General features: G+C 40.2%; 1 protein-coding gene across 1 annotated transcript in view; it reads left to right on the top strand.

Annotated features, from left to right (window-relative positions):
- The window catches only part of TENM2 (teneurin transmembrane protein 2), a 217,811-nt gene that overhangs the window by 139,334 nt on the left and 65,955 nt on the right, over positions 1-12,522 (top strand). The window contains exons 9-10 of the mRNA XM_057376024.1: positions 90-290; positions 2,447-2,632. Of these exons, the coding sequence (XP_057232007.1) occupies positions 90-290; positions 2,447-2,632 (387 nt within the window). The remainder of the gene's footprint in view (positions 1-89; positions 291-2,446; positions 2,633-12,522) is intronic.

The following is a 12,522-nucleotide window of genomic DNA, read 5'->3' as shown; positions in this document are numbered from 1 at the left end:
TATTGACCACAAACCTTTGGGAACACCTTTTCCAAGCACCCCGTGGTGTGAAGTGACCCCTGTGCCCATTGTTTTTGTCTCCCCTGCAGTTGACTGCTTGGACCCCACCTGCTCCAGCCACGGTGTGTGTGTGAACGGGGAGTGCCTGTGCAGCCCGGGCTGGGGGGGAGTGAGCTGCGAGCTGCCCCGAGCGCAGTGTCCTGAGCAGTGCAGYGGCCACGGCTCCTTCCTGTCCGACACCGGGCTCTGCAGCTGCGACCCCAACTGGATGGGGCCCGACTGCTCCGTTGGTAAGAAAATGACCTTTTCCTCATCCTACAGTCATGTTCTGTTTTGCTAAAACATCGCTTTTGTTAAAACATCGCTATCTCAGGTTTGAAATGCAGGGATAATGTAGAAAATTTTTCATGACGCGTTTGGTTTTGTCTCATTTCCTTAGGAAGAAATGTGTATAATCTCTCTCTATATATATTTATGACATTCTTAATTTGGAGCTGTCAGCTGAGGGTGGGGTGGGTGCAGATTAGGAGTTTGTGTTTTGTTCTAACACCGATTCTCTTTTAGGCTGAAAAAGTTACATAAGTGTGCTTCTGTTTCCCAACTGTAAATGAAAATWTCCGTCATTGACGGGGAGAAAAAGTACAGGAAATTTTGCTTTTATATTGTAAGTTGAATCTTGAGATGGTGCTGTAGGTCAAAACCAAGTCTCTCAAAATAATCTTTACATTTTTCACAGTTATTGTTATTTCCTGTGATTAGTCAGCTAGAATATCCTACCAGTGACAGGAATATCAAGATGTGTTTTCTGCCTCATGGATTAGCAGTCAGAAAAATTCCTGAATGAGAGTTTTGCTGCCACGTTCTTYGGTGATACATGGGGCAGAAGACTCCTCTGGTTATCTCCAACTTCAGCTGGCAGAGAGCAGTAGAATTTTGGGAGTGAGATGCTGGATAACTGACCATGTCAGTAATAAGAATCCAAAACCTCTCCTTTGAAAGTGACTGTCACCCATCATCCTAAATGACTCTGAATTGCTGCTATTCTCTGCCAAATGAGTTTTAGGTRTGTTTCAGTCTCATTTTTAGCAAATCAATACCTGTCAAGATCACCCGAGGTCCAGGTGTGAGTGAGGCAGAGCCAGCTGCTCCCCTCYTTTGCTGCTGGCAGGTGTTGGGGACCCTCCTCTGACACGGGTTTGTATCCGTGGAGGATGCAGCTCTGTCCAGCGTACATTAGCAGATTCTTTTAAATGACTTTTAAACAGAATTCAGTTCGCTTTTAAACAAAAGTTCATCCCAGTTTTCTTCAGAATATGAACAGGGAATTTCATGGTTCTGAGCAAAAACATTCCTGTTCTGCTCCCTTTCCCTCCAATGTGTGGATGCCATGGGCAAGGCTGTCTGTAACTCACTCTTTTCTCCTCAGCTTTGACTTGGCTGTCTGAAACTTGCTCTTCTCTCCCCCAGAAGTGTGTTCTGTGACTCTGGCTGTCTGTAACTCACTCTTTTCTCTCTTAGCAGTGTGTTCTGTATTTTCTTTCTGGCTGTCTGTAACTCGCTCTTCTCTCCCCTAGCAGTGTGTTCTGCATTCTGTGACTGTCTATAACACTCTTTTCTCCCCTAGCAGTGTGTTCTGTGACTCTGGCTGGCTGTAACTCACCCTTTTCTCCCCTAGCAGTGTGTTCTGTATTTTCTGGCTGGCTGTAACTTGCTTTTTACTCCCCTAGAAGTGTGTTGTGTATCCTCTAGCTGGCTCTAGCTCTCTCTTTTTTCTCTTGGCAGTGTGTTCTGTGACTTTGGCTGGCTGTAACTTGCTCTTTTCTCTCCTAGAAGTGTGTTCTGTATTTTCTGGCTGGCTGTAACTCACTCACTTCTAGGAGAGAAAAGTGTTCTGCATTCTGTGGCTGACTGTAAGTTACTGTTTTCTCTTGTAGGAGAGTGTTCTGTGACTCTGGCCAGCTGTAACTTGCTCTTTTCTCCCCTGGAAATGTTTTCTGTATTTTTTAGCTATCTGCAACTGGCTATTTTCTCCCCCAGAAGTGTGTTCTGTATTTTTTAGCTGTCTGCAACTGGCTCTTTTCTCCCCCAGAAGTGTGTTCTGTATTTTCTGGCTGACTGTAACCCACTCTTTTCTCCCCTACAAGTGTTTTCTGTATATTCTACTGTCTGTAACTCACTCTTTTCTCCCCTAGCAGTGTGTTCTGTATTTTCTGCTGTCTGTAACTCACTCTTTTCTCCCCCAGAAGTGTGTTCTGTATTTTCTACTGTCTGTAACTGGCTTTTTCTCCCCTAGCAGTGTATTCTGTATTTCCTACTGTCTGTAACTGGCTCTTTTCTCCCCCAGAAGTGTGTTCTGTATTTTCTRCTGTCTGTAACTCACTCTTTTCTCCCCCAGAAGTGTGTTCTGTATTTTCTTCTGTCTGTAACTCACTCTTTTCTCCCCCAGAAGTGTGCTCCGTGGACTGTGGCACCCACGGGGTGTGCATTGGCGGAGCGTGTCGCTGCGAGGAGGGCTGGACAGGAGAGGCCTGTGACCAGCGTGTGTGCCACCCCCGCTGCACGGAGCACGGAACTTGTAAAGATGGGAAGTGTGAATGCAGAGAGGGCTGGAATGGGGAGCACTGCACCATTGGTAGGCAAACGACAGGCACCGAAACAGGCACATATTGCTTTCTTTTCATAAATCGTAGAGACATAGTTGCTGTCGTGGGCTGTAATAGGCTGTTCCCTTAGGGACCCAAGTGCTCTCACATGTTCACCCCGACTCAAAGGGTGTTGGGGGAAATGCAGGTAGGCTCTTGGAATCATTTACAAACTGGTTTGTAGAGAAAAACAGTGAAAAAACCCAACAAATTCCACATTAGTAAAGACGTAACMAATGGTTCATCCTGGTATCACCTGAGCCAAGATTTTCAAACTCAGCTAAGCATTGCTTTGTGTGAGTGGGCTCTTTCTGAATTTCCTGGGCTGGTGCATCAGTGCTGTTGTACATCACAGGTGAAGCACACCCCAGCAACACTGCCCAGCAGGGTTCAGGTGGAGGAATAAATGTTCCTGGAGGTGCAGGAATGACTCCCTGGCACTGTCCTGCTGTGACARTGGGACTGGTGTTTGCACAGAGACAGCACCAGCTGCTGTGAGCCCCTTCCCTGCAAGCCTGCTGCTCCCTGCAGCCTCACATCACCRTCTCAGCTGGGCTCTGGCAGCCTGGGGAGTGCAAAAAGGTCATACTTACACAAAGCAATGATGCTCTATCCTCTTAATTACCGCGCTTGAAAATTTACTCTGAAGAGKATTTAATTGTTCCTAAGTGAAGTTCTTTATTTTATCTCTACAAGCAGCCAGGCAGTCTGCKTGGATTGTTGTGAAAAGTTACTCAAAACAAAGGAGAAAACAGTTATTTTCTCTGAGCTGTGATCAAAAATGGGAAATTCTCAGTGATCACATCCCTTCTGAGCAGTCTGAGCAAATTTATCTGGAACAAGAGTATCCCATCTACTGAGACTGTGAGATTCAGGCAAACGTGCTTTTCTCCAGAGAATTTTTGGAGAACTGTGAGGTATGCCTTAGAAGAAATCTGGTGAGTCCAAATCCAAAGTCATGTTGTTTTCATTATCTGAAGGTAGTGAATTGAACAAAGAGTATGTCTATTGAGATTTTCATGGCGAGCAGGGACCCTAATGGGACAGTCCTATTACAAGTGAATTGTTATTTCTTTACTTAAAAGTATGGTATTCCTGCATCCYTCAAGCTGTTTTTCTTTTTCATTCCCCTCTGATTTCTCTCTGGATATACAAACCATTTCTGATACACACATGAGTTGGAAACTAAAAGTATATTCTTATTGGAGAGATTAAAAAAAAAGAAAAATTGATACATATTTTCAGGGCATATCCTTTGATGTTGTGGTGCTGCATGCTTCTGCCACACTGTGCTAATGTGATTTAAATCAAAGCTTTTATGACTGAACACTTTGTGACCAGTACAGATGCAGAGTGTTTTTTKCATAATTGCTTTCAGACTTCCATCATATCAACATACCTCTGCTAGATTAACCCAGGCATTTTGTTTTTCATATTAAGTTCTACCCAGATCTTTACAAAATGCCTAGTATATATTTTTTTCAGTAAATTCTGTAATAATTGTTTATTTCAGAAATTRATGCTTTGCACAAAATTTGTTTTGCTTTCTAATCTCTTAGTAATGTGCCGATGTTTAGAAGTAATTAGTGTATGTAAAGTCTCCATTACTGTGCAGACAAAAAGATGCCTTTTACCAAGATCTCCAAAGTATCCCAAAAATTGCAAGCTGAACTAGTGAACTCTGAAGTGAGATTCTAAGTCGAATTTTCAGAGCTTTGAACTAGATATCTTCCCTATTATTGATGTATGTAATCAATTATTTCCAGAGGAAGGGTGATACTTCTAAAGTGATTAAAATATGCATAAGCTTTCTTTGTTTGGTACATATTAGGAAGATTTCCTAGAAGCTTCATGTGGTCCTGCCTGTGGCAAAGATGAGACTAGTGCAGAAAATTCCAGTATTCCCTTGTAGTTATCGTGGATCAGATTTGTGCAGTCAGAAGTTGTGTGTTGCATGCAGACAGATGTTCTTGGGACAGGCCTGTGTTAATAAGAATTTTCACATGGTCATTTTCTGAGGCCGTTTACAAAACACAAAATGTGATGCCAGGGATGGGATTCAGTTCAGAGGGACAGCTCAGCATGACCCCAGTGACTGGTATCACATGGGGCTCAAACAGAGTTCAGAGGATGAGGATGGTAAAAGGGGTTTCTCTCAGGATTGGTAAGAAAAATGCTGGAAGTTGCCACTGGACAATTTCTGCTTAGAGTGAATTGATGCTTTGGTACAACAGTGAGTTGCTCAAGATGTTTTAAAGGTTAGTGGGAAGAGCTAAAGTGCACTCAGATTTTACAAAAATCATTGTAATTTAGAGTACTGCTTTCATTTTCAGCTGGAAGTTTGATACACCTTTTAATGTCAGAATTACTGTGGAGTGTCCACCTAAAAAGATGCCATAATTTAGTCCTTTTTTGGAAGGTACCTGACAAACTGCACAGACTGTTTGYCCTAAGGCAGAAAATGCAAATCCTGTGGGAGAGGTTATTTACTCTGAATTTCCATTTTTGCTACACATAATCTGAAGTGAAGTCAGCAGCAAAACTTGCTTTGATTCCAGTGACTTTGGGCCAAGTCCACTTAGAACAAATCGATCTAATTTATGAGCAAAAAAGGGAGATTTCTATGTACAAACCATTCTCTTTTGTTTGTGTCTCTTTACCAGTTTCATGTGCTGTATTTACATGGCACTGCAAAAGAAATCATCATAGCAACCTGCAGGTATCCAAGTTTATTCAGGATATTTTCCTCTATTTCMTATCAAATTAGGCTTTAATAGATGCTTGACAGAATGCACCCTCCTTGTCATTTCATTGTTGAGTATTTGAGCTCAAAAGTTTTAATAGAAGTGCATTTTTCTCTCTGAATTACCTGGTTTAAAGCAAAGCACTCAGGAAATCCTCCCAGAACAGCAGTGGGAGCTCAGTGTTTGTGCAAAGCAGCTTTTGCCTGTGTGCAATAGAATTACGTGTGAGAATCAATGCAAATAAAAATGYGTGAGTGTTCCAAGTTACACAGATTTTGATAAATCTATATCCAAATAATRTAAAAGTGAAAGGAGTGGGTGGCTGGTCTTGCTCAGATGCTGTTCGTAGCAGAGCAGAACTTCAGTTCACTTTGCTACTTCAGGTAAGAAAAGAAATTGCTTACTGGAGTGGTGATAAAGAAAATTAATCTTTTCCCAGTGCAAAAATAGACCTGTCAGGATATGTTTATTAAGTGATTACTATTCATTGATTGCAATTATGGAGGAAGTTATAACTAAATAATAGAGGGTAATCTAGATGAGGAAAAAAAATATTGGAAAACTAATAACAAAGTGAAAGAAAGGTATAGAAGTTGTTAATCTTGAACCCATTTCATGACAGAAATTTAAGATGGAGGATTTAGCTTTTCCTTGAATCATCTGAATGCTGTTAAAGCATGCTGTTATAAAACAGATCTGTTACTTTCACTGAAAATAATATCTGGATGTTTAAAACTGTTGTTTTTAAATGCTTGCAGAGGGTGTTCTGCATATAAACTGTCAGGATAGCATTCCAAGGACAGTGTGATATAAATGGAGATCTTATGAAACAGTCGGAAATACCATTTTAAAAGTGCAATTCCATCTTTAATTCATATCCCTGCAGCATGGACTCAATTAAGTTATTGGTAAAAATCCCACTGGGAGACCAGTGAAAGCAGGATTTAATCCTAAATATTTACAAGTAAAATTTAAATGTCTGCAAATGGGTCTTTACGGTGAGTTCTCATCAGAAGGTGATGTATGAGGATTTCTTTGTGGCCGCCTGTCATATTCCCAAGCCTTGCTCTTGTCTCCTCATGCCCTAYATTAGATGTGGAACTCCTTTTCAGACAGAAAGTGGGAAAAGATTGTACTCAAGGCTGCTTGGTTATATGGATACTCTGCTTCAGATTTTCATCCAGACTGTTCTTATAGTTTATGGCTTTTTTCATTTTCCAATGCAAATGAGCCATACCCCTGGTCCAGACATTGAAGCTGAGCYTCCCCCTGCCCAGCTGCCTGACAGAACACAAACAGGTGATGTGTCCATCTCTGCAGGCTCTGCTCAGGCTCATTTAACTTGGAAAAGACCCTCAAGATCATCGAGTCCAGCCAGAAACCTCACACTGTTCCTGGCCTTGGTACTGCTTTCTGAATTTGAACTCCACAYGTGAGATCAGCCACTTTCTTTCCCCCACTGAGGCCTTGGCCCCTGTACTAAAGCTGTCAAAATTGTAGGACAACTTCTTAGTAAATAAGGCACTTGGAAATCTGTATTAGCTCTGTATCTTTTGTGTTTTCAGGGCCTTGGATAAAGGAGAAAGATTTGAAAAAACTAGGATTCTGTTACCTACGTGGTGGAAAATAACCTAATATTTTCAGATGCATAAAAATGTACAGGAAAAAGAAAGGATTTTGTGTCCAGGATGATTAAGAATTTGAAGTTACAGTACAAGATATTTGTGTTAGGTGTTAGGAAAAAGCATGTTACAGTAAATGAAAAACTGGAGGAGATTGTCCAAGCAAGATGTGAACTCCTCATCAATGCAGTTTTTAGTGACCATTTAGACAAACATCTGTCAGGAAGAACAGAGGTAATTCATCCTGCCCTGGGGCAGCAGCTCACCAGGAAATCACTGAACTCTCTGAGCTCTGTTCCAGTCTCCTCTTAAATGATCTTAAGAGGAAGCATTCCTTCTAAGGACTTCATTTCGTAATGGCCTACCTTACAAGCTGTACTGGCATCCCCTTTARGACCCTAATGCCACTCTTGGAAGTGGAATTGATAATTTATCCAGCCAAGGAGACTAATCCATGTGTTCTGTATTTGCAGGACAATGGGTTGTCAGTGTGGATATTGAGCCACTCTGAAACATYCAAACAAAAATACTTTAAATACTCTCCTCTGAAGCCCCCAGATGAACACTGTGTGCACCAGATTCCACCTCTGGTTTGATTATAAAATTGTTTACTAAAAACGTTTCCCCCTGAGTGCTTCAGGATGACCCTTCCAGCTTTTAGACATGTTTATATTTTCTATCAGCTGGATAAAATGCCACAAGTAAAGTGTAAAGATTTAGTTCTTTGCTTTATCATGAACTCAATAATCAATAGAAACTTAATTATTGATTAAGATTAATAATGCAGCATTGTGTTATCTTTGGATATAGCAAGGTATTTTTGTCCCATGATAATGCTCTTTGTGTCAAAGATTTTTTTTTCTTCTACTACTGATTTCTCTTGTTGTAATTACAACAGTAATGATTCAAAGATGAGGCAATTTTCAGGGGAGATGGAAAGTGTGTGGGAGGAGGCAGTGGAAAGCCATCGTATCTGACAAAGAGCAATTTAGAAGGAGCTGGATATATTAGACTTCTCCAATGCATTTCTAACTTAAAATTAATCTGTAACAGTTTATAACCTATCAAGGCATAAAAACCCCTCTAAGAACAATGACAGGAATTTAGATTGCATGCTCAGAGGAGGGAGGAAGATATTTTTTCATTTTATTTGAAAAAAAAATGCGTAGAACATTTGGGTCATGACCACTCTTTGTCACTGCTGATACAGAAATACAGTGGTAATATATGTATCATGACATGGCCAAAAATGTTGGAGTTGTTGGCTCTTTCTGAATGTGCAGATTGCACTTGATCAGCTGTATCACACAGTTATCCCACTGTTCTTACACCTGGAGCAGGTTTCTCGTGGTACAGCCCTTCAGGTCCGTGGTGCCAAGCTCTCCCTGCAGTTTTAGGGTCCCTTCAGCAGAGCAGAGAGCAGCAGGCACCTTGGGAGAGATTCTTGTCATTGCTGGCTAAACAGCAACAAAAAAGAATAGATATAAAACACACAAAAGTGGGTGAAAAAAACAGAGAGAGAGAAGAAGTTTATTGTGGGACAAGCTTTTTTTATTCACTTGAGCAACTAGCATATACATTTGTGTTAAACATACATTGGTTAAGAGACAGCTGTTTAATTAGTAATTAGAACATAATTGGTGAGTTTGTAAAAGCTACAGTATTAGTAATGTTTATAATTTTTAGCCACCTGCATTATCATTTTTACATTCTAATCTGCTTTTTTCARCAATAACTAAAAATGCAGCATCCTTCTTCTATGTAAATTGTTAACACTCCTTTTCTTTTCTCAASCCTCAGTCATACACAATAATTAACTAAGTTTCAAAATCAAAACTTGTGGGGCCCCTTTCCCYCACAGATTCTCAATGGTTTCTGGCACTCCCAGCACATCATTCACATTCCACTTCCGTCATTCAAACACAGACAGACTCGAAAGGCAGAAGTTTTTCATTGTAGGGTAGAATTTTGGTCACRTTTGTCATGTTACATTTTATAACCAAAACAAAGGAAATGTAGTCRTCACTTAGATAATGGTCATCCAGCCCAACATCTGTGTGCTGCAGTAAAGGTGAAAGTTCCTGGTAAATAAAATTCTTCCTGGAGAGCTGATGCTTTATATCTATCCAGGTACGTTTGCTGTTGAAGTGCTTTGTTGGTTGTCTCATCTTTGTCATCTTTTATTTCACCTCCAAAATTTCTGAATGTAAAATCTCTCAGCTGTAGAGTCTCCAGATTCCATCCTATGTGGATAGATTTTGCTTGGGATTTCTGGTTTTGGTTTGTAGCTTTGCAAATTCCTGTGCCAAAAACCAAAATATGCCAGCTACTTTTGTGGACCAGGGATGAGGAAACTTTCTAAACAATTTCTGTAGCACTGAGGAATCCAGAACTGCAATATAMTTAATTTTATCATAGCCCAGCAAGGTGGCTGATTATGAATACTTGGAAGGAAAAATTCTGTGTTGAGATTAGTGAGAACAGTTTGAGTTTCAAGTTTAGAAACAGAATTCCTTTTCATTTGCAGAATTTACACGGGGCAGCTTGGGATCTTTTTTGGCTGAAAGGCAAGCTTATTCATGAGGGAGAATTTTCCTGTTTGCATTCTTTGCTGAGGGCTTCCTGTAAATGATTGAAACATGTCACAGCTCAGTGTCAGAACACTTGAGTGGCTTTTTTCTTTCTCTTTTTACAGGATATTTGCAGAACATGACCTTATTTCTTCCCTTTCTAGCCCAAAAAATTTAATGAGTATGTTTTCAGCAAAACTTCCTGCATTTTGTCTGGTATTTCAAAGGCACACCCAGAAGATACTGGTGAATAGTTTCCCAAACACCRCATTTCTTTTCTTTCCTTTTGGAGGGGCTTCTACATGAGTTATATTGATTTTTTGGCCAATTCCTGAACTCTTAAAAGACCACAAAAAGGGAGGGAGGGCAATCAATCAGGGAGCTGATCTAACTTTGGAAAGGGCAGAGCCGATGATGCTGTTCATAGCAGTATTCCCAGAGTCAGACAATCTTCTCTTCTCCTGAAGATAATATTTTCTGTATTATTTTGTACCCCGTGGTGTCAAGCAGAGCTGCAGCAAGTGAGTGAATTACACGGTGTTGCTGGAAACGAAACAATGACACGGGGATGTTTGAGAGAGGTTGGTGACATGGAGTGTGGAGACAGAAAGGCATGGAGAAATAGATCTGKATATACATATATGTAATATTTGTACTTGCTAAGAAAAAAATACAAAAGAGAACAATACCTGCCCATCCTTTTGAGACTTGCTGTTAGAATTCCTGTTAAAGGTGCCTTTTTCTTGATCACTTGCATTCTTGCTCATATATTCTCAAGGTCTAATTCTTGCATCTTCAGTATCAGTTTCACGTAACCTTTCATGCTTGAAGATGCAAATAAAGCCAAATGTGTTTTGCCTGACTGCTGCAAACTCTGTGGAATAATATTTTAGATGCAAAGCTTTGCAAAGGTTTTTTATTTTTTTAGCTTCTTGCTAATTCAGTATCAAATTAACAGTAGGATGCACCAGAACTTAGAGATTTGTCTTCCTAAGATATTTGATGCTTTCAAAATTCTCTACTCAATATTTTCTTAGTTTAATGTTGTATTAAAAATATTAATGTCAGAAATAAAAAGGAAAAAATGGTCTCTGTAGCACCTCTGAAGTGTCAGTTCAGGATTTTGCTGTGTGATCTATTTAGGGCTTCRGGGAAAAATGAAACTATTGAAAGCCTCCTCTTTAAGCTGTCAGTTCTCTCTTGTGCAGTAACTACTCACTGAGGATGAATACACACTGATGCTGAATATTGATACATCCTTCTTTCACTAAAAGCCCTTACTTAGACAGTTTTTTAAAAGATCTTAAGGAATGGATATGGAGACTTGTTCAGAGCACAAGTTAGGAGGTATCATGAGCCAGTCTTATTGAAGAAAGTTTTTACAAAATTTGTTATCCAGCTCTTTTCTCTCGTTCCTTCTTTCTTTCYATCCCTATTCTGACCTGCTTTTGAAATGCTCAATAGGATAAAGACTCTTCTGGAGATTATTCCTGTGTGCAGCCTCAGCCTGTTTCATTTTACATACCATTTTTCTATACATACAAAAAAGAAGCAAAGTTTGCTGTCCAACAGAAATAATCATATAATATGATRTATCTCATTTGCCTAAAGAAATTACAAACTTAATTTGGGTTACTCAATTGGAAGAGCTAAATACCAACTAAAGGCAGTTGATCTGATGTTGTAGTCCACATTCATCTCTTTATGCTGAAAGTGAAAATAATTGGAGCAATATTGAGGTCTATCACCTGATTTATAGTGCCAAGAAATTGTGACCGACTGCGTAGATTTGTACAATTTCCAGCACACTCTGCTGTCGTGTTTTCAGTGATGTGCTATTGATTGGCATGTAACTGTCCATCTCGGGCTGTCAGTTGTCTTCAAAACACATCCATGCTGGGATAGATGGAGACAGAGTCGTGCTGGTGTCTCATCAATCTGGCAGCAGTTCCAGTCAGGCTGGTGAAAKCCAAAGGAAAAGAGGGACATGATGTATTAAGGTTACTCTGTCGTCATTCCCTTTTCATTCACTAAATGGATTAGAGCAGAAAGGATTCGTGGCCCAGCTGTTCCCTGGGGATTTTCAGATCTCAGAGCTGACCCTGAGCACAGCAGGCTGCACACTTAAATATTTCRCTCAAAATAAATACCACTCTTAAACACTTAAGCAGTTTTCATGGAAAAGGAGCAAGTTTGCTTTCACAAAGGCTTTGGTGTGACAGGGATCATGACATTATCCTTAATGAAAATTTAGGCAGAGGAGACGTGGCTGTGTGCTTAGCCACATAAAGCTTTTCTCCCTCTCACTCTGCTACACTTAAAAGATATTTTCCCTCCTGCCTCACTGCAGTGGGCCATGAGTGGCCCTTGAGTGGTGTCTCACATCTGGGATGTGTTGCCTTTTCCTGTGGTGCCTCACTGGGTTTTTTTGGGAGCTGTGCAGTGAGTCCCAGATGTTCAGAAAGTCTCTGGGTTCTCTCAAACATGATTTGCAAAGCAGCCCCTGAGTCCTGCCCTCCTCACTTCCTCTGTTCCACAGTGYTTTTCAGAGGCSAYRGGTAYCCTGCATTCTGGAACTAGGGAGCCATAATTTTGACAAACAACCATCTAAGTTTACTGCCTTTTTTCTGATCCCACTGTATTTTTATTTTCTATTTGCAGTTTATAACAGTCCAGTGCAAGGCAGGTTGATCAAATACAGCATCARTAGACTGTGGCCTGCTTTAAATTGCTGTGAAATAAGATACCATCAAAATAGCTGCTAGAAAAGGTGTAGGTATTTCTTTTTTAAATGTTCTGGCTTGATTAGGGTAGATTGAACTACATGAGCTAATAGTTAATTGTTCATATATTTAAAAAGTATAAACATTTCAGTATATTTTACATGGACTGGTATAAAGATTAATTTCTTCTCAGGTTAATTATATCATTTCAGATGAGGGTT

Source organism: Malurus melanocephalus, unplaced genomic scaffold (assembly GCF_030028575.1).
Source record: "Malurus melanocephalus ecotype Western Australia unplaced genomic scaffold, MMel_1.1 scaffold_268, whole genome shotgun sequence".
Lineage (NCBI taxonomy): Eukaryota > Metazoa > Chordata > Aves > Passeriformes > Maluridae > Malurus > Malurus melanocephalus.
This window is presented reverse-complemented; position numbering and strand designations above follow the sequence as displayed.